Below are 19,995 nucleotides of genomic sequence, written 5' to 3'. Positions count from 1 at the left end.
GACATGTAACATGATCTGTTAAGACCCCATAAAGCAATGTGGAAGTTCACCTGAAAAATGCTTATCAATTGGGAATTCCCCTCTTCCTTTATGCCATGGCCCTCAATTCCAGTGAAGACAAATCTTGACATTACGTCATAAAATGACATTGTAGACAACTTTGTGGCAACAAAGGGGGATATTCTATTTCTGCTCCATCATGACAAAAGCACTGTGCACAAAGCTATTTTTTATTTATTGTTTTGTCATTTTCATGAATGTTATATCTTAAAGGCCAAGTCATTTGCCAATGATGAGAAGAAATTCCAACAGCACATTCAAGCACAGCAAAAGAAAGAGCTTAGTAGCTTCCTGGAGTCACAGAAACGAGAGTACAAGCTAAGAAAGGAACAACTAAAAGAGGTAAACGCACATATTCAAGCATGGCCCATATATGGCATATATGAATTTGCCAATTGTGTTTTTCATCTTGGCAAAATTCCACCTAAACTGACCTTTGAGATCTGTGAGATTATTTTAGCTTGAACAGTGTAATGAAATGAAGACAAATGAAAAATTCAGCTAAAATGTAATTTATATCTATTGTTCAGCCATTTGACAGTTACACAGTTATAAAAATGGACAATATGCATTCCAGAAGATGAGAGAAAACATTATTACTCGAGGCCACGTTCACACAACAGCAGAATACGGTTGTCAATCCTGTATTTGAGTCACGTTTGGAACACGCGCGCTGTGTGAACGGAACAGGACTGGACAACTAGTTGTCTGTCACGTCATACAGCGCAAGAGAGAGCCGCTCAAACGCGCGTCTACCGTGTTTTCATGTGTGTTTTCGGTAACTTACAGTGACGGAGAAATGAGCTGCGTGTCATCTGAAAGTTTTAGATCCAGTCAGTTTTCCACCGGAGCCGCACCCGACAGTTTTGTGTTCTGCACGCGTCTGCGCGATTCAAATGTTCCGCTTTCCACCCAAATTTAAAATCTGCTGTCAGTTAATGAAGATTTGACGAAGAACTCGCGGCTCGATTGGACTTGAAAGCATGCAACAAGCACTCCCCTTATGATCACTCCCCTTTATCGCTCATCTTAGTTTATCGCAATCTAAGAAAGTTTGTTTATAATCAGTGAAGCCTTCCTCAATGCACAGTGAAAGCCTTATTTACACTGTGCCTCTGATTGGCCACTGCATTTGTCAAATATGTCTGTGATTGACTACACTGTTCAGCACTGCAAAAACGCATTGTAAATAGAAGCTTTTGACTAAGGGCATGTAAAATGATGGTGGCTGAACAAAGTTGAATTTTGTGTTGACAAAACCAAACTAATCCAATCCGGCTTTGTTGATACCATTACGTTGATCATCAACTTTCTGTGTCAACTCAGGCTTTGATCCTGAGTTCATGGAGCATGTGCACATGACAGTGTGACATCAGTAATGAACAGCCAATCACACACCTTGAAACTGATTCTCTTCTCACCAGTGAGTCAGTGGGATTCACTGCCAGAGATTAAAAGATTGAAAAATATTAATAATTTAAACACATTTATACAGCAAGATGAAAAGAGCTGTCCATGAAAGAGGACAGCTTAAAGAAAACATCTCGCCATATCAGTGCAAGTGAAAGTTGTGAAGTTAGTTTATATAGTTAAAACTGTGTAAATATATAGGTATACAGAGACTCCAATATTAGCTCATAAGAAGTCATGTTTAAAGTTTTAAACACAAGCTTATTTATATTGAATATCTGTATATATTCATATTAATATAAAATAACATTTTAATAGTAATTATTAAAGGGGACCTACTATGCCCCTTTTTACAAGATGTAAAATAAGTCTCTGATGTCCCCACAGCGTATGTGTGTAGTTTTAGCTCAATAAACCCCACAGATAAATTTTAACAGCTTGTTAAAATTGCCACTTTTAAGGTATGAGCCAAAACGTGCTGTTTTGAGTGTGTTGCTTTAAATGCGAGTGAGCTGTTGCTCCCGGAGAAGAGGGCGGAGCTTCAAGAGCTCGAGCTCCGCATTAGCAGTGCTAGCCTTTGCAAATAAACATTTCACTATTAATACAAACCTGTTATCTTTACAGAAAACTACTGTTTCAAAGTCTCTCATCTGATTATACTGCGCATAAATTTGAGATTATGAATTACACAGACAGTGAGCACGGCGGGATAAAAATAACAACATAGCTGGTCTCATGCTATCACAAACTTTATAAGTCCCACTTCTGATTATGAGCTTGACAACTTCAAGCGATCGACTCACATTGCTCACATATGCAACTTTTAACTACCACATTCCTATTCACGATCATTCAGGCAGCACTTGAAGGCAGCATCAACAAACACTCAGCAATAAGCCTTACAGAGTGCCAAGAAGCACTTTCAGAAAGGCAATTTGGAAAACAAACGCGTGACACTTACTTTGTCTGGAGCTGACGTTCGTGCAGGAAGCGTTGGTATTGATTCATAAACATTTAGGGGACTTTAACGATTTTTTCCGTGATATTTCCTTCTAAAATGAAATTTAACCAGAGTGTCCTCGGCTCAGATGAGGGGAGATTATGGCGACTCCTATGCTTATTAGTGCATCCCAAAACACAACACTTGTAAAGCCTCTTTGGTGCTGACATTGTATACAGTGGTGTGAAAAAGTGTCTGCCCCCTTCCTGATTTATTTTTTTTGCATGTTTGTCACACTTTAATGTTTCAGATCATCAAACAAATTTAAATATTAATCAAAGATAACACAAGTAAACACAGCATGCAGTTTTTGAATTAAGTTTTTTATTATGAAGGGAAAACAAAATCCAAACCCACATGGCCCTGTGTGAAAAAGTGCTTGCCCCCTAAACCTAATGACTGGTTGGGCCACCCTTAGCAGCAACAACTGTCTGTTACAGCGCTGTGGAGGAATTTTGGCCCACTCATCTTGGCAGAATTGTTGTAATTCAGCCACATTGGAGGGTTTTCGAGCATGAACCGCCTTTTTAAGGTCATGCAACAGCATCTCAATAGGATTCAGGTCAGGACTTTGACTAGGTCACTCCAAAGTAGAGCCCTGCACAGGCTTCAAATTTAGGCCCTTGCCCGGCCCTGGCCCGAGACGCTCAGGCCCTAGCCCGGCCCGTGTCCGACAGCTTATCAGAATTACCGGCCCGAGTCCGACCTGAGCCCGTCTTTTTCCCCTTCTCCCAAAACAGCTTCTACTACTATTTCGGCTATTAAAATAGTTAAATTTTGTATGTAATGGCAAAATTATTGTATTTTGTTTCGTTTTTTTATGAAGTTAATTTAGAGAAACGTTTGGAGCATTTTTGTTCGTTAAATAGTAATAAGTCCTAAGTTTTTGTTTTTTAAAGTAACGACCAAGCGGCCAGCGGCAGACAGTGAGCTGATCATAGTCTATGTTTGATCAATTTAGCCTTCTCAAATCATCACGACTTGCCTAAAATAAGATCTATTGATATACTAAAACAGTTCAAGCAAATAACAATGTTTAAACGTTAAACCTGCGCTATAATAATAATGTGCGCTAGCCTATATCTAAGTTTGTGCTGAGAGTGGAAGCTAAAACGCGCTCTGCAGGACATGGAGGCACCAGAACAAACACTTGCCTTTTTTTTTGTAGAAACAACTTAAAAGAGCCTACGACATTTTTTTTTCTGATAAAGGTAAGAGTAATACGTCATTCGGAACTGTAAAGGCTCTACTTTTATTTGTGTGCACTCACAATATCAACAAAACGTGCTTTTATAAAACAAAAACAAACATGATGTGCTTTCTGCCTTCTTGTCTTGAAAAGGAGCGCTTCACAAAAATGAACCGAAGCTGAGCGAATACATGCCTCAAAGACATGATAAATATATCTATAGAAAGCTTTAAATTATCACTTAACGGAAAAAAAAAAAACGAAAACAAACTTTATTATAATCTTAATCATAATCAATAAAGATGCATTTATCTCTAAAGGTGCGTCTAATGAGGAGACGTGAGTGAGGATCAGCAATTTCATCCTTGCAACATGGACTCAGAAAACATTAGTTTATTATTCAATCATTCAAATATCTCCTTACTATTTCCCGCGGACACATTCATGGTTATTGTGTTTGCTGGGGCTTTGCAGCAAGCTTTAGCCTATTGCGTGCATTTGAACTCAGAACTCTTCAGCTGCGCTGAAGACACTTGCGCATGCTGCTGCTGCGAGACACCTAAACCCCGCCGAGCCGCTCTGTCGCGGCAGCACAGTCTCCTGTTGTTTCCACCAGCGTGGCAATTTTTTTCATCATGGATGTCTAAAATATAAAAATAAGAAGAGACCTAAAACAGCCCCGAGGCCCGGCCCGCGTCTGAATTCTGACATGAAAATTGGCCCGAAGCCCGGCCCGAGGGGCGTAAAAGGGCTGAAATGCAGGGCTCTACTCCAGAGTCTTCATTTTGTTTTTCTTCAGCCATTCAGAGGTGGATTTGCTGGTGTGTTTTGGATCATTGTCCTGCTGCAGAACCCAAGTTCTCTTCAGCTTGAGGTTACGAACAGGTGGCCGGACATTGTTCTTGAGGATTTTTTGGTAAACGGCTGAATTCATGGTTCCATTTATCACAGCAAGTCTTCCAGGTCCTGAAGCAGCAAAACAGTCCCAGATCAGCACACTACCACCATCATATTTTACTGTTGGTATGATGTTCTTTTTATGAAATGCTGTGTTACTTTTACGCCAGATGTAATGGGACACAAACCTTCCAAAAAGTTAAACTTTTGTCTCGTCAGTCCAGAGTATTTTCCCAAAAGTCTTGGGGATCATCAAGATGTTTTCTGGTAAAACTGAGACAAGCCTTTGTTCTTTTTGCTTAGTAGCGGTTTTTGTCTTGGAACTCTGCCATGCAGGCCATTTTTGCCCAGTCTCTTTCACTTTTTCACACAGGGCCATGTGGGTTTGGATTTTGTTTTCCCTTCATAAAAAAAAAAACTTCATTTAAAAACTGCATGTTGTGTTTACTTGTGTTATCGTTGATTAATATTTAAATTTGTTTGATATGAAACATTAAAGTGTGACAAACATGCAAAAAAAATAAATAAATCAGGAAGGGGCCAACACTTTTTCACACCACTGTATATCTCCAGTAATGGCGGACCGCATCTTCTTACTCAGGGCTGTGTTTATTCTAATAGGGCAGAGAGCGTCACAAATGGGCGGGACTTTTTCCCCTCAGTGACGTGCACAGAGGGAGAATCTGAAACGGCTGTTTGGAGAGACTGTTCATGATTTATTGGTTTTATTAAAAAATGAGTTGGTGGATTTTTAACATTTTATAGGCTGTTTTTTTCCACACACTGTGGCCACACAACTATGTTCAAACACCTTATAAAAGTGATTTTTGCATAATAGGTCCCCTTTAAACTAATATGGCTTGTGTAATGGATTGTGTATAATAATTATATAAATTACATAATATAATTATAATAAATAATCATCATTAAAACCCAGACGATTTTATCTTTTAAAATGTTTTACTATGTAGTGCCCTTAATTTTGGAGCAAGAGAAACTGGGGGAGTGACTTTGTGTCACAGATGTGTCACTTTTCTTGAAGCTGATTGGTCAAATTTCGATTTGAGATCTCTAAACAAGAACATAACCTGTCCGGAAGCCGGTTAGCCGTGGAGCATTAAGTTACTGTGGTGATAAACACTAAAATCCAAACCACTTTCAAAGTGCCTAAGAACCAGAGTAGGTGCAAACTAAACTGAAACTAACCTGGCTAGCCAGCTAAACTGGCTTCTTGGTAAAGGGCCCCAGATATGAAAAGCCCCATCTCACAAGTTGATGCAATTAGTTACATGTTTGTGACTGTTGGAAATGGGTGGTTTACAATTGTTTTTGAGACCAGCTTTGGTACACTGCAGTTTTAAGGAGAAAATCCTCAGCAATGGTGTTGACTGATGAATTTGCACATGGTTTTTACAAACACGTACAAACACCAGAGAGACATGTAAGCAATTTCAAAAGCACCACAGGGTTTTTAAAAAAAATGTTTTCATATATAACAAATATATAAATACAATATGTAGCTACATTTTGCCTTTTATTACTTAAACATTTGAAAGCAAGATAAATGTCTGTATTTCCCTTTACAACCCATTAATGTTTCCCATACTGCGTGTAGGAACTAAATGAGAACCAGTCCACCCCTAAGAAAGAGAAGCAGGAGTTGCTTTCGAAGCAGAAGGAGAACTTTCAGCACTACCAGGCAGAAGAGGAAGCCAACCTGCTCCGTCGACAGCGGCAGTACCTGGAGCTGGAATGTCGTCGCTTTAAACGGCGAATCCTCATTGCAAAACACAATGTAGAGCAAGACCTTGTACGCGAGGTAACTTTTCCTCAAAAACATAACTAATGATGACTAGGTTTGTAATGGTGTACAGACATGACGGCTCGGTACGTACCTCGGTTTTGATACCACGGTTCGGTATGGTTTCAGTACAGCGGGAATAAAAAAAATTGCTTTTTAAATTTATTTTAGCAAACCGTGGTTTACAAAGCAAATTGCTCTTTCTTTAAATAAATTTAATTATAATAACATTTTCCTAGGGATAAAAATCTACCTCAGCTTATGCTCTAAACTATAGGGAGCCCTTTTACTATAGGGTTACAATTAACAACAGAGCCCAAACTTAAATTAAATTCATATTTATTTTTAAATATATAATAAGCAACATTCAGCTTTAAAAAAAATGTATGCAAACATGTAAATTGCACATAATGCAGTTTTTAAATTAACTTCTAAATTAGAAAAATTCGAGTTGTTGAAATATATTAATTTACACAGTAGCTGCATAACTTGTTTCATAACAGGTTTATTTAAACATACATTAAATAATTAAGACATCACTAACTATAATAAATATATAGTCTAATATTTTGCGAAATGCTCTTCTCTAGACTTCATTTCTCTAGCGAACTAACACGCTGTGGACACTGATGACTTGCCTGAGGTAAATGAAATGCTACGTGACATTTTGTTTACAAGCTGTTTTATTGACGTCTTTCCGTGGTTGAAATACTGATTGAGCGATTACATGAGGCATGAGATGTTCATTCATATTTATTTTTATTTTCAAAGAAAACTAATATATTGACAGAGGTTTTCTTGATCCAGGAGCTAAATAAGCGCCAAACGCAGAAAGATCTGGAGCATGCCATGCTGCTCCGCCATCATGAGTCCATGCAAGAGCTGGAGGTGAGACAGCTGGGCACCATCCAGAAGATGCGTACCGAGCTGATCCGCTTGCAGCATCAGACTGAACTCACCAACCAGCTAGAGTACAACAAACGTAGAGAGCGAGAGCTACGCCGCAAACACGTCATGGAGGTCCGGCAACAGCCCAAGAGCCTTAAGGTGTGTAGCCTATGCTTGATTTTGTAACGTACACTAGCTAGTTCATATACTAGTTGTGTAGAGTCAGTAAGTCTTTTCTCCTCTTTAGTCTAAAGAGCTACAGATCAAGAAACAGTTCCAGGACACGTGTAAAATCCAGACACGGCAGTATAAGGCCCTGCGCAACCACCTCCTGGAGACCACACCCAAGTCTGAACACAAAGCTGTGCTGAAGAGACTGAAGGAGGAGCAGACCCGGAAATTAGCCATTCTTGCTGAGCAGTACGACCATTCCATCAATGACATGCTCTCCACACAAGCTGTGAGTGACCTGCCATGTTCAGTGTAGGCATATGTATATCTCTTCCTATAAAGCTAACAAAGAGTTTGAGTCACAAAGTTCTGAAGGAGTTGATGCAGTTACTTCACAGTATTCAGTTGTGGGATAAGTAATGTATGAGGTGAAAAACTGTTCTCCTAATTTAAATGTGGATAATGTGGCATTCTCCTCCTTGTGTTTTTAACACACTAATTCTAAATGTAACTACGCCTCCCATATTGCTCCTCAGCTGCGATTGGATGAGGCACAGGAAGCCGAATGTCAGGTGCTAAAGATGCAGCTGCAGCAGGAGCTGGAGTTGCTAAATGCTTATCAGAGCAAGATCAAGATGCAGACGGATGCACAGCACGATCGTGAGAGGAAAGAACTGGAGCAGAGGGTTTCGCTGAGGAGGGCTCTTCTTGAGCAGAAGGTATGTTATCTGATACAAACCTCAGCAGCCTACTATTAGAAACCACGGGAGGAGGCATATTGTTTTTATTAAAGAGTTTCAGAGTTTTTGACTTTCCAGAATAAGAATTAAAGGTATAGCTCACACAAATATGAAAGTTCTGTCATTTATGCTCGTTTTCGAACTTCTTTTCAGTGAAATGTGAACTTGTAAAGCATTTCCAAATTATTTAAGGATATTTAGCCTAATTTCACATCCAAAATTCAGAAAAAACAGATCATATTCACTTAATGAATGCACAAGAACAAATGTTTTGCCATTTATGTTGACCCTTCAATTTTGAATTTGGACACAGTATTGGAAAATTGTATAGATTCCTCAAAAATGTCTACTTTTGTTTTCACAAAAATGTGCATGCAGATTCAGAATGATGCAAGAGTGAACGAATTACCAGTTTAAGTTTGACAAGTATTTTGACTAAAGGCTGGAATATACTACACAACTTTCAAAACCTGAACACTACGCATTGTACACTTGCTGAAATTCTAAATGATTGGAAAGGGAAAAACTGGGCATCATACTAAGTGATTGGAAAGGGAAAAACTGGGCATCATACACTAAACGAGTGATCACACGCTACCAGACTTTCAAGTAGTCCTGAACACAATTTCATTCAGAACGGGCTTGTTGCTAGGTGACAAAAAAAATAATGTTGTGAAATCAGCTCAAAATATTGATCTCCTCTGACTAGATGGAATCATAAAATCTGAAGAAAAATATCAGAGTCTGTGCCCATTACACACTATGCAGTTTTCTGTGAAATCTGTCAACTCTGACTGTCCAATATCTGCAGACTAGTGTTGTGGAAAATGTCTGTTTCACTCGTCACAGAGTTCTAATGTCAAAGATCAGACTTTATTGCAGTATTTAACAAAGCCAAGATGCCTGCAGAACATCTGACAATCCCAGTGCAGCTTCCACTTTTATACAGTTCATAACAAATGATTCATCTTTAAACTCTTGCTACAATTATTTTGCTATCCTGTTGTTTTCTTTTTAAGAGTGAAGCACGTACTGCCAACATATGTTACATTTGTATCAATGTTTGGTGCAATGTGTTTAGCTTGATAAACCGGATAGAAAATATCAGACCGTGTTAGAGAGGCCCAGAGAAGCCTAAAGTTTCCTGGTCTTATTCATGTAGTTCCCAGGATATTCTTCAATCATATCTTATATTTCTAATAAAAATATACATACTAGCTCTGAATTTCATCAACTAGCATTGACTCTTCCATACCTCAAGTCTTGGCAAAAATCTGGTTGTGTGCTTTATTCTAGCCTTAACCAAAACTACAGTATCTTTTAAAAGGTAATGTCTTCAATGTTAACTGATTCTATTTTGGTTTTTGGTTAGATTGAAGAGGAGATGGTTACCCTGCAAAATGAGCGCTCGGAGCGAATCCGCAGTCTATTAGAGAAGCAGGCCCGGGAGATCGAGGCGTTTGACTCTGAAAGCATGCGTCTGGGATTCAGCAACATGGTGCTCTCCAGCCTGGCCTCATCCGATGGCCACAGCTTTCCAGGGGCCCAGAGTAGCTGGGGCTCCCAGCACGGTGCAGGCTCTCAGGGGCCACACTGGGGAGGGCACCATAGCGGCAGCCAGCATGGCCACCACCACCACCCAAGCCACAGTGACTCTATTCAGCAGCCTTGGGGTCACGGCCTGCCTTCAGGGGGGCCACCTCCTTGGGGGCACCACGTGTCTGGGGGCAGTCAGCGCTCGAGCGGGGGAAGTGGTGGGCTACGGAACAGTCCCCAGGCAGTACGGCGGGCCACCTCAGGGGGCCGCAGTGAGCAGGGGATGAGCAGGAGTGCCAGCATCGCCTCTCAGATTTCCAATGGCTCGCACTTGTCCTACACGTAAGACCACCCGCTGCTCTCCCACAACACCCATCTTGACCCAAAATGCCATAGGGGAAGGGACAAAGGGGCACCGTGGTCTTTTTTTCTTTTACACCCATTGCTTTATTTCTAATCCTCTAAATACATATTTTATACACATGGTAAGCACAAAATGCATCCATTGTAGTTCAGGTTCTAAGAATGTCAGCCAGATGGGCACTTAAAACATTCTGGCCAGTTGTATCAAACTTCAGCTAGAATCCAGAATGTCGTTTTCACAATGATGTGAAAAAGTTTTAAATTCAGAGAAAATGCACTGCATTTTAGAGTGTGTTAATCTGATTTGAAAATGTTAGTGAGGGTGAGAGTGAATATATGAATGCTGTGCATTACCTCTCACAGGTGAGATTGTAAGTCTTTATGCAGTGGGTTTTATCATGGTCTTATTAACAGCTGGTTTGGGTTGTATTGGTTGTAGCGGGTGATCAATGCGTATCATTTTCTCAGAAACATTGATTCATAAGAAAACAATTACAGAAATATATATAAATAGAAGGTACAAAGGTTGGATAGCAGAATGTGAAAGAATCAAGCTTTACAATGCACTTGATTTCATCTAGCTTAGTATTTTATAAACAAGCACTCATTTTAATGTGTTACTAAACAGTATGCTCTTTTTGTGCCAGAACAAATTTTAACTAGGAAAACATACTGTGAAATTCCAAGATTTTGTTAGAATTATTTAGATTATTGAATTATCGTTATTTTTGTTTTTATGTTGCCATTGCCATTCTTCCACAGGTCCAAATAAGTGGAGGGCAGGATGTCATTTTGCTTTTAAAACTTTTACTATCAGAATTTTAGGCTATGTTTTCAGTGTAAGAACAGATGTTTTCAATCGCTATAGGCCAAAAGGACACAAGTTATAAGGTAGGTGAGCGATATGATATGACTATATTAATGTGGAGGTACTTTGGTGGTCTTGAAAGGTAGGGGTGTCTTGAACTGAATATGTAGAATGACACTTATGTAGAATGAAACAGGTTTTGCTATGTGAATGTACGTGAGTGTTAAAGCATGTTGGCACGGTAAAACTTCACTCCTGAATAACAGTATGGCAGAAGCCGTTGAAGTGTATTAATGTTCGTTTTAGTCTTTTGATTTAGTGATGCCAAAGTTAAAAGTCGCAACTATGCAAAAGGATAATAGCCTGTCACATTCATGTCTTCTTTCACTAAGCTTAACATCACAGAAAAGCACTTTACCATCCTTTTCTACTCTTAGTTGCTCACTACAATCACATACAAGCAGATCTCCTGGACCTTGGGTGCCCCCTCCTCCCTTTTCTCCGGCTGGGTTTGACAAGAGCGTGTTGTGTGGATATTAGGGGTGGGGAGGTCTGGGTTGGGTAGGCTTGAGACCGCTGAATGTTTTTGCTGGGCGGGTGGGTGCCGCTGCTGTCGTCCCTGCAATGCCTTTGTTTCTTCCATGCCCACCCCAGAGCTCCAGCGACTGCCGCCCACCCTCCAACTAAACACTTATCACAGCATGTAGAAAAAAGTGATTAAAAATGCAATGAAAAAAGGTCAGATAGCATATAAAACATTATGGTGGAAGGGTATACAGCCAGGAGACAGCTTTAAGTGAGATGTATAGGAAAATGTGTGTATATTGTAAATTTAGAAATTTAAATAAATGAATAAATGGAAATCAATATAAAGACCCAAGTTAAAACTAGACTAAAATTTAATTGCTTGAATGTGAAGATTAAAATATAAAAAATAACTTGGATTCTAATATTGATTATTTAAAAAGAGAAAAAAATATATATATATACAAAAAGCATATTCTCAGAGGTGTCAAGCTAAGCCAAAAAAAAAAAATTCCCCTGCAATTACACTCATACAGAGGATGTCACTTTCCACATCCTCTCTTTGCTTCTTGCTCCCCTTGCTTTCAAAGGTATGAATTACCATATTCACTAGTGCCAGTACTCATGTTATCTGTGAACCAGCAGTGAACTTTCATTTTCTAAAAGATAAAAGGCATAGGTTTTCTTTTTTGTTCAAGGAAAAAAAAAAGTCTTTATAACTGCCATCTTGCCTATTTCAGAATGGCTTCAAAAACATTTTTCCAGTTTGTAAAATCAGTGCTATCTAAAATGACTATCAACTATGAACACTATTTTGGCACACTTCTGGTATATGCATGGGATTGCAGGTTTCATGAAGTTGCCTATCTCAGTCTGACTAACTAAAACCAACTGAGCCAATGCAGAGCCAATCCTAAAGATTTGGGCCAAATGTAACTAATTAACATGAGATCATTGACCCAGGTAAATGATGTATAACATGCCAATCATTTAATCACATTAAGTACTCTAATGGAATCACTGGACCAGAGGAACAGCCATAGACTCAAAATACTAGTTTACACTCGCAAACAGGGTCATTCATACAGTATTTTTCAAAGGTGAGAGGTGTGCCCTGTTATGAGAGAGCAGATTTCTTTAGCTCATAGCATCCTTGTTTTAATGACCCTTTTGACAAGTGTGAAAACAACAGGATGAATAATAATCAAAGAAGGTGGTACATCTCTGTACAGTGTGTTTACCAGTATTTCAACCTTTTTCTTTTGAAGGTCGTTGTGTCGTTTTCCTGCTTCAAGATTACCATAGCAATCCATATATAACCTGTATTAAAATGTATAGATTGTGAAAAACTGAATGTTGGAGAGATTACAAAAATTGTTATGGCTATTCATAACAAAACACAAGTGAATTAAAATATAAAAAAATATGAAAACCTAAGGGGACAAATGTAATGTTTTGTTTGTAATTACTCCTTTTGTTGGCAGAGGGCTACTGGACAAACAAATCAACTGTAATAAAGTAATTTTAGTAAATTTTGGTTTTGTTATTTGTATGCTTTAATACAATTGTCTGCTTTTAAAATCTAGGTGTAGTAAGTATAAACGTTCCTGAACATCCTTTTCATGAGGATTTTTTTTATTGATTCCTTTTGAACATGGTGCTTTTGAATTAAGATAATGAGTCCAAAATTTTGGCAGAGCTCTTTATCTTTGGAGGGGAAAACTGTCTTGCACATAGAGAGTTAGACCAACTTGTTCCAACTTAATTTGTACAATAAATTGCCTAACTATACCATCTAATGCTATAGGCCAAACTGTCAACATAATTAAGCCCCTTGCCAGTCAGTAGATGTCCCTTTTGTCTATCAACATGGTCTTTCCATTTTGTTCCCTTTATGTTCCAGTGTCTTCCTTACTCATTTCTGCAAAACTGTGGTTTTCTAACTAAGGGCACCTCATATTTCTTAAACGTACTGGTAGGAAGTTTAGCACTGCCAATCTGCTGACCTTATGGTACTACCTGCTTCTCTCACTCAGCGTGTGTAGGATCTATTCCAAGTAAAATCTTCCTGTTCCTCTTCAAATGTGAATTTGTCAGAGGGAGTTGAGATTTGCCGTCTTCGGATGGGCCTTTCTTTCCGGAGCAAGGTTGTTCTTCTTCTGGACAGCACAGCACTGGTGCTATGCTTCAGACTCTGGCTGCCACATTGTGCAATAACATCTTTGAAGCCTTTCTTCTCCTCTACCCTGAAGAAATCGGAAACTACTTTAAAGTATTCCAGCACCACAGAATGACTCCAGGAAGTAGTACCTCCATGACTATCCTCATGCATAAAGCTGCAGTGTCCTCCCTGTTGCGTCACAGCCAGCAGGAAGTAAGGGCTATTATGAAAAAGTCCCTCAGGTACAGTGGAGAGGGGTAAAAGAAGAGGGTCATCTTGGCTACACAAACAGAGCACTGGCACTGCCACTTCGTCTGCATCTCGTAAAGGTTCATTCCTCTCCCAGTAACTTGGCCAGTCAGGCTTCACTGATAATCTTAAATAGTTCTTTCCAACATTGTCCACTGAGTCTGACATTCTTTTCTCTGACTGCTTAGGAGCACAGAACATGAGCTCTTCCATTTCTCGCAAGGAGTTGCAATGTAGAATTTTTGCTACATCCATCACAGAGCTCAAAGCAGTGGCGTACCTGTGGAAAGGGTCAAATGTATAAATTCAAAGAGCTTGTAATCCTAGTTTCTTTTTTCAGGTGGTAGTTTTGCACTGTGGCATCTTGTGATGCATTATCTTGGATTGCAGTTCTTGTATTATCCCATTCACAAGATTCAGTTGACCCAAAAATTTTAATCTGGTTATCTACTAACCCTCATGTCATTCCAAGCCACAGACGTTCTTTTGTGAAACACTATAATGCTCCCTTTACAGTATACAACTCAATGTAGCCTGTGAAATATCTCTTGGGCATCAGGGACACATTGGCACTTTCAGGTCCTGTCTTTGAAAAGCTACGCATAGCTTAAATTTGGTTTCTTTCATTTGTCATTTTTGGGTGAACATTTCTTTAACCCAGGGGTCTCCAGACTCAGTCCTGGAGGGCCTGTGTTCTGCAGAGTTTAGCACCAACTTGCCTCAACACACCTGCCTGGAAGTTTCAAGTATACCTAGCAAGACCTTGATAAGCTAGTTCAGGTGTTTGATTTAGGGTTGGAGCTAAACTCTGCAGGACACCGGCCCTGCAGGAACAAGTTTGGTGACCCCTGCTTTAACCCAAGGGTGTCCGATCCTGCTCCTGGAGGACCACTGACCTGCAGAGTTTAGCTCCAAACTCAAATTAAACACACCTGAACCAGCTAATCAAGGTCTTGCTAGGCATATTATAAACATCAAGGCAGGTGTGTAGAGGTAAGTTTGAGCGCAATCTGCAGGACAGTGGCACTCCAGGACCGAATTTGGACGCCCCTGCTTTAACCTGTACTTCTACAGCAGTAGAGTCTGCAATTCATAACACTTTAGCATAGATCAATCAACATTTGTAAGGAATTTTCTACCTGTTTATTTGAAACTTGCGGTAGATGAGGGCTATCCAGTGATAGAGCCAAGGTAGCTCATACTCAAACCACAATTGTCCATGAAACACAGGAGAGATGCAAGCAGCGGCCGTAAGGTAGGATGAAGAGCCACATTCCCCCAGATAGGACAGCAGTAACCCTGATCCTGAGCCCTCACTTACTGCAAGCAAAGTTGAGGATGGATGATGACTCCGCAAGTACACTACTGCTTGCACAAGGTCAGAAGTATTTCCAAACTCCTGGTAGTGTGGAGTAGTCAATGGGCAACCACTGTGACCACGTCGATGGAAAACCACTGGATAGAAACCCTGTTGCAAAGACTTGTAGCACAACATGAGCAAGTGTGGTGTTACTCTGCCTAGGGCGTTGGGAATTATAACAACAATAGCAGGATTACTAGAGTGATGGCCCAGAAATCTTCCTCCAGCGTGATGATCCCTTTTGGCCTGAGCTTGTTGGTTCGTCAGACTCACAGCCCAATCCAGGGCCACAATACCCCCATCCTTTAGGAGAAGGTTATCCCGTGTAAAGCGGACTCCTCCTTGCAGTTCAGCACCTTCCTTTGTGGGCCACATGAGATTGGTAATAATCTGAAAATGAGGGTCGGCCTGAGGCCATCTTGCCAGAGGAGGTTGGGCCAAAGTATAGCAGTGTTTCTTCAGGTGGCTTGCAAGGGTTGTGGGCTTACAGATCAGTCTGACTTCTGCCTGGCATTCCTCTGTGGATCCTGATACTGTAAAACATGGCAGTTTCAAGAGTCTACAGGCCATAATCCACATACAACGACCCAACTGCTGAACAGTACTATCTGCAAGACGACGAATCCAGTTCCATCGACGCAATATCATAACCAGAACCAGCAGCAAAGAAGGTAACAGGCAGAGGAATAAGTCCCACATTGCTCTCAAATCTGTAACCTATAGGTCTCACCAATGGCACAAGGAACCTACCTTGACACTGAGGTTGGTGGCCAAAGTTTTCTCAAGTGAGCAAGTGGAAAAACTCCAAAGATCTTTAAACCAAATGATCTGTTCTACTCTCACTAGCATGTCAGCCTAAATAGACTTGTACCTCCTCCCCTACCCATAGCAAACATTGTTGCTCCCTCTCTTTCAGAAATCATTAACAATACTTAAATCCACAGACTGTTGTTAGCTACAAGAAGAGGTGGAACACATTGAAAAGTGACCATTAACAGCTTGCCATCTGAATAGGTAAGAGACCTTGAGGATATTGCACCCAAATCAGTACCCTTTGTTCCTGGGTTGTTTATATAATAAAAATGTGCTAGCTGAATGGTCCCATAACTAAAAACTGAACAGAGACACTGCCTGCTATGTGCCTAGAAATTAATTATCAAGCTGCAGAGTAATTAAACATGGTGGATGTGTCGTGTGTGTCCATGCATTTTTATGAGGAAGTGACTATGCATGCAACAATGGCAACTTTTTTTGTACAAAAAGAGTTTTATTCAAACCATTATACTGACAAATTATCCTCTGCATAAACATAAAACAATGTCTTTGGCGTTGATACTTTGCTGTTTTTCATGTTTTTTAGAATAATATTTACATTTTTAAATGTTAAACAGACGCCACATGAGTTTTAATGGTGTTGGTCAAAGCTGGAAATGCAGAGTTGTGTAAAGTGAGAGGTTAGTAGCAATTTGAGTCAATAATGCAAGCACTCTTACAAAGAGAGACAAATGGACATGTTGTCTATGCAAACATCCTTTGCTCATTAGATTTACATTTGATATCTTTATATAAAGATTTTCCCAGGAGCCACCTGCATCTGCCTTAAGGAATTGTTCACCCAAAGATGAAAATTCTGTTCTCTTTTATCTACATAGATTTTAATCTTATCTAGAATGTTCAGGCTGTTTTTAAATGCAATAAAATGTTTTTTGATGCTGTCAAGGTTCAAGTTTCAAAAAAGTGAGGAAAAACCAAAAACGTATACAAAACAAAAGTAACATTTTATTTTAAGGTGTCATTGTTACATGTACTTGCTAACAAACAACAAATTATGCTTAATTACATGCAAGTAACCCTAATCTTAACCATGTAGTGTATGTAGTTAATTCATATTAATCAGTACTTAATTGTATAATTACACTGTAACAAGGATACCTTAAAATAAAGTGTAACCAAAGTATAATAATAATACACAAACCAACACACACATACACTACATGCCAAGTCTTCTGAAGCTGTGGTCGATACATAGTTTTCTATGACGAACAGGCCACAAGTAGTTATTTTTAATTCATTCTGTTGTAGATCTCAAATAGAATATGCGCTTGTTTTGATTTAAAGATGTTTAAATATGTGAAATCTGTTGCACAAGAACCAATAATGTTCCAAGTCGCTGATGGCATGGTGCATCTTGTGATGCCATGTTTGTTCCCCACAAAAAGTTATCGTAAGTCTTCAGAACATTTGGGATATAGCACATGAGTCACACAGCCCACTTTTATATAACTTTTTGGTGTTTTTTTTTTTTTTTTTTTTGAGTTCCACAGCCCAAGTAATCACTCGCATTCATTGTATGGAAAAGAGCAGCTTGGAAATTTAGCAACAACTTTACAATTTTACCAGAAAATAAACCTAATAGTTTGTAACAATATGAGGGTCAGTATAACAAGAGTACATCATTTTTGGAAAATAAACCTAATAGTTTGTAACAATATGAGGGTCAGTATAACAAGAGTACATCATTTTTGGGTGAACTATTCCACTACGATAAAATAGCAAAAAGTGATGTGCAGAACTCTCAAGCCGGGAATACACTACATGATTTTAGGGCCTATTTTTCTGCAGATCACAAACAAGAAGATTTTTCGGGAGGTCAGACCTAAATCTAAGGCAAATCAATGCTCGTTTACTTGAGTGGATATCGTATAGTGTGAGGTCATATAGTGGAGAAAGACGCAATCTGAGAAAAGCACTGATGTCCAAGAAGTGCGAAATGTTTTGACGGGAAATGTCATTAGCGACGACCTACAGCTAATGAGAGGAGAACAACATATAGCACAAGGGAAATATTGAGAAGTCATCTTCTCAACCAATCTTTTTTTTTGTTAGTTTTTCTGTTTTTCTGATCACCAGTTTGATTTGAAGAAATTCCAGTTCCACACCAGAATTCCATTCATGTGTGATATTATGTGAGATCCTGTATCATTTTCGCAAATGCGTTTTGTAAGCGAGAAATGGAGATTCTTCCTAGTGAAATTGCTAAATGTGTGACCCACAGTCACCGATATATTGTGTTATGTGCAAAACACAGCAACTGCATGATACCCAAAAAAGTTAGCGTAGTGTGGAAAGAACAGCACTACGATTATTTCAAAATCGTGTAGTGTATTGGCAGCATTACTGAGCTCGCTACTGTCCTGACATATAGTCATGCCATAGATGTTGCTTGTCCAGAGCTGACCAAATAAGAGCTACATATGCTACCATCTGATCCCAAGTCCTGGTCTTTACAATGAGGTATGTTCACACAGAGACTACCAAAGACACTGTGACTGTTAACCACTACAGAAAGCTGCAGCTACATTTCAATCTTTGTCAGCATTGAAGGGTAAAAAGCAGTAAGTACATTAAAGGATTTGTAAATCCTAAAATTAAGGTGGTTTTGCCTACCTTTTGCATAGCTGACATAAATTCTTCCTGATATGATTCCTTAAGTATTTAAGGAATACAGCTAATATTGTGTACTACTACACAATATTAACAATTTTTCTACAAAGCATCAGAATGAGCATTAAAAGTGCCTTTGCCAAATTAAATCTCCTAATGATCTGAAATGTAACTACTGTATAGGTGTTTTAGAAAAAGCCTGTGAAGTCAAGTGGCGGGACAGCCAGTTGAACTGGAGTTACGGTGTTGATAAAAGCTGGGGTGAGTTGAGGTGGCTTGGCCTATCTGTGCTCATACTTTAGTTGTGAGGGGTTAGCAGTGAATTGGGCAGTGTGCACAGGCTGAGTTAGCTTTATTCAGACTGTGCCATTAGTGTACTTCGAGAGCTTATTCTCTAAGTCACAGATTCGTTTCTCCTGAGAAAGAACTGTGGCCTTCAGATTTTGGATCTCCTCAACAAGCTTCTCCAACAACTGAGGCTAGAGTTTGAAAGAGATTGAGAAAAAGCAAAGTAGAAGATGGCAGTTGGAAAGAAGAAATAGAAGAGAGAAGCATAGAGACAGTAGGAGGAGGATGAATAGGAGCAAAAAAAGAAAAAGAGCAAGTCAAGGACAGGCTTAATTTGGAAATGGAAAGAAATGTTTAGCTTCTAGGGATGGGAATCAAAAGAAATTGGATGATTCAGATTCAGATTACACTTACATTGAAATTTGGTAATTTGAAGAACTGAACTTCAAAGTACCCAAAAAAACTGATCTAATTCATCGCATCTGTACATCTATCTACAGCTAAAACATTCTGGCGTAGCATTATAGATACCCTAACAATGTTTTCTGTGGTTTTGTAAGTTGTTATAATGTTCCGATGTATTTTTTGTTTATTTATTTTTAAGTGAACCCGGTAAAGTTCCCAGCCCTATTTGCTTCTTAAGAAATGTCAGAAATGGAGGTGATGAAGGAACAAAGCTATGAAGGAAATATTTTAAGACCAAGGATAAGCAAGACATTCTACTTACGGGCAAACTACTTCCATCTACGGCAGACATGCTTCTACGTGTTGCAGGTCTGGTGTCTAGAACATTCTTCTTGGCCACCTTTAGCTCTCTACTCTTTGGAGGAACATAGCCATCCCTCATGGACACTAATATGGGGTCAGCATCTCGTCCGTCCATCCATTCTTCAGGTTCCAGAGCCGGGTCTGGGCCTGCTGTGTTTGGGTACAGATCATCCTGGAACAGGTCTGACTGGCATCATAACAACAGAAAGAGAATTATGTAACTGGATGAACAGATTTTACATATTTCATCATATAATCATCTTTTGGTTTTCAATTCTTCAATTTTGTTGGATTTGTTCATAGAGGTTCAGGTTTGAAACAAAGAATATGTGCTTAC

At 39.4% G+C, this 19,995-nt stretch overlaps 3 protein-coding genes across 8 annotated transcripts in view; 1 reads left to right on the top strand and 2 right to left on the bottom strand.

The window, feature by feature from the left end:
• The window catches only part of LOC306861942 (serine/threonine-protein kinase TAO1-B-like), a 35,333-nt gene extending 23,224 nt beyond the window's left edge, over positions 1 to 12,109 (top strand). For all 3 annotated transcript variants that reach the window (XM_079404449.1, XM_079404447.1, XM_079404448.1), the window contains 6 exons: positions 274 to 402; positions 6,172 to 6,375; positions 7,165 to 7,404; positions 7,493 to 7,705; positions 7,953 to 8,135; positions 9,529 to 12,109. In XM_079404449.1, the coding sequence (XP_079260575.1) occupies positions 274 to 402; positions 6,172 to 6,375; positions 7,165 to 7,404; positions 7,493 to 7,705; positions 7,953 to 8,135; positions 9,529 to 10,038 (1,479 nt within the window). In that variant the 3' untranslated portion in view covers positions 10,039 to 12,109. The remainder of the gene's footprint in view (positions 1 to 273; positions 403 to 6,171; positions 6,376 to 7,164; positions 7,405 to 7,492; positions 7,706 to 7,952; positions 8,136 to 9,528) is intronic.
• Positions 1 to 19,995, bottom strand: part of LOC306861946 (coronin-6-like) — a 37,144-nt gene that overhangs the window by 1,708 nt on the left and 15,441 nt on the right. Inside the window, exons 10-11 of one of the 4 annotated variants that reach the window (XR_013783513.1) lie at positions 17,631 to 19,845; positions 16,412 to 17,567 (exon numbers count right to left, since the gene is read on the bottom strand). Coding sequence is in view for 2 of the 4 variants with exons in the window: in XM_079404456.1 (XP_079260582.1) it covers positions 18,959 to 19,081; positions 19,618 to 19,845 (351 nt within the window). In the remaining 2 variants the exon portion in view is untranslated. Of the gene's footprint in view, positions 1 to 16,411; positions 19,846 to 19,995 lie in introns of those variants that run through there. The other 3 variants (XM_079404456.1, XM_079404457.1, XR_013783512.1) reach the window with 3 other exon arrangements.
• Positions 12,892 to 16,429, bottom strand: LOC306861944 (protein ABHD15-like). Its single transcript, XM_079404453.1, has 2 exons — positions 14,938 to 16,429; positions 12,892 to 14,078 (listed from the first exon to the last, which is right to left on the bottom strand). Exons 1-2 carry the CDS (start codon positions 15,855 to 15,857, stop codon positions 13,421 to 13,423), a joined length of 1,578 nt encoding a protein of 525 aa, XP_079260579.1. The 5' UTR covers positions 15,858 to 16,429; the 3' UTR covers positions 12,892 to 13,420.

This window comes from Barbus barbus (genome assembly GCF_936440315.1).
Source record: "Barbus barbus genome assembly, chromosome: 43".
In the NCBI taxonomy this organism is placed as follows: Eukaryota; Metazoa; Chordata; class Actinopteri; order Cypriniformes; family Cyprinidae; genus Barbus; species Barbus barbus.
The sequence above is the reverse complement of the archived record's forward strand: the minus strand, read 5'-3'. Positions and strand labels throughout refer to the sequence as shown.

Coding starts and splice junctions, on each gene's coding strand:
- LOC306861944 (XM_079404453.1), bottom strand. CDS start 15,857: ATGTGGGACTTATTCCTCTGCCTGTTACCTTCTTTGCTGCTGGTTCTG. Junction 14,079..14,937: donor CGCAAGTTTCAAATAAACAG/GTAGAAAATTCC, acceptor CCCTTTCCACAG/GTACGCCACTGCTTTGAGCT.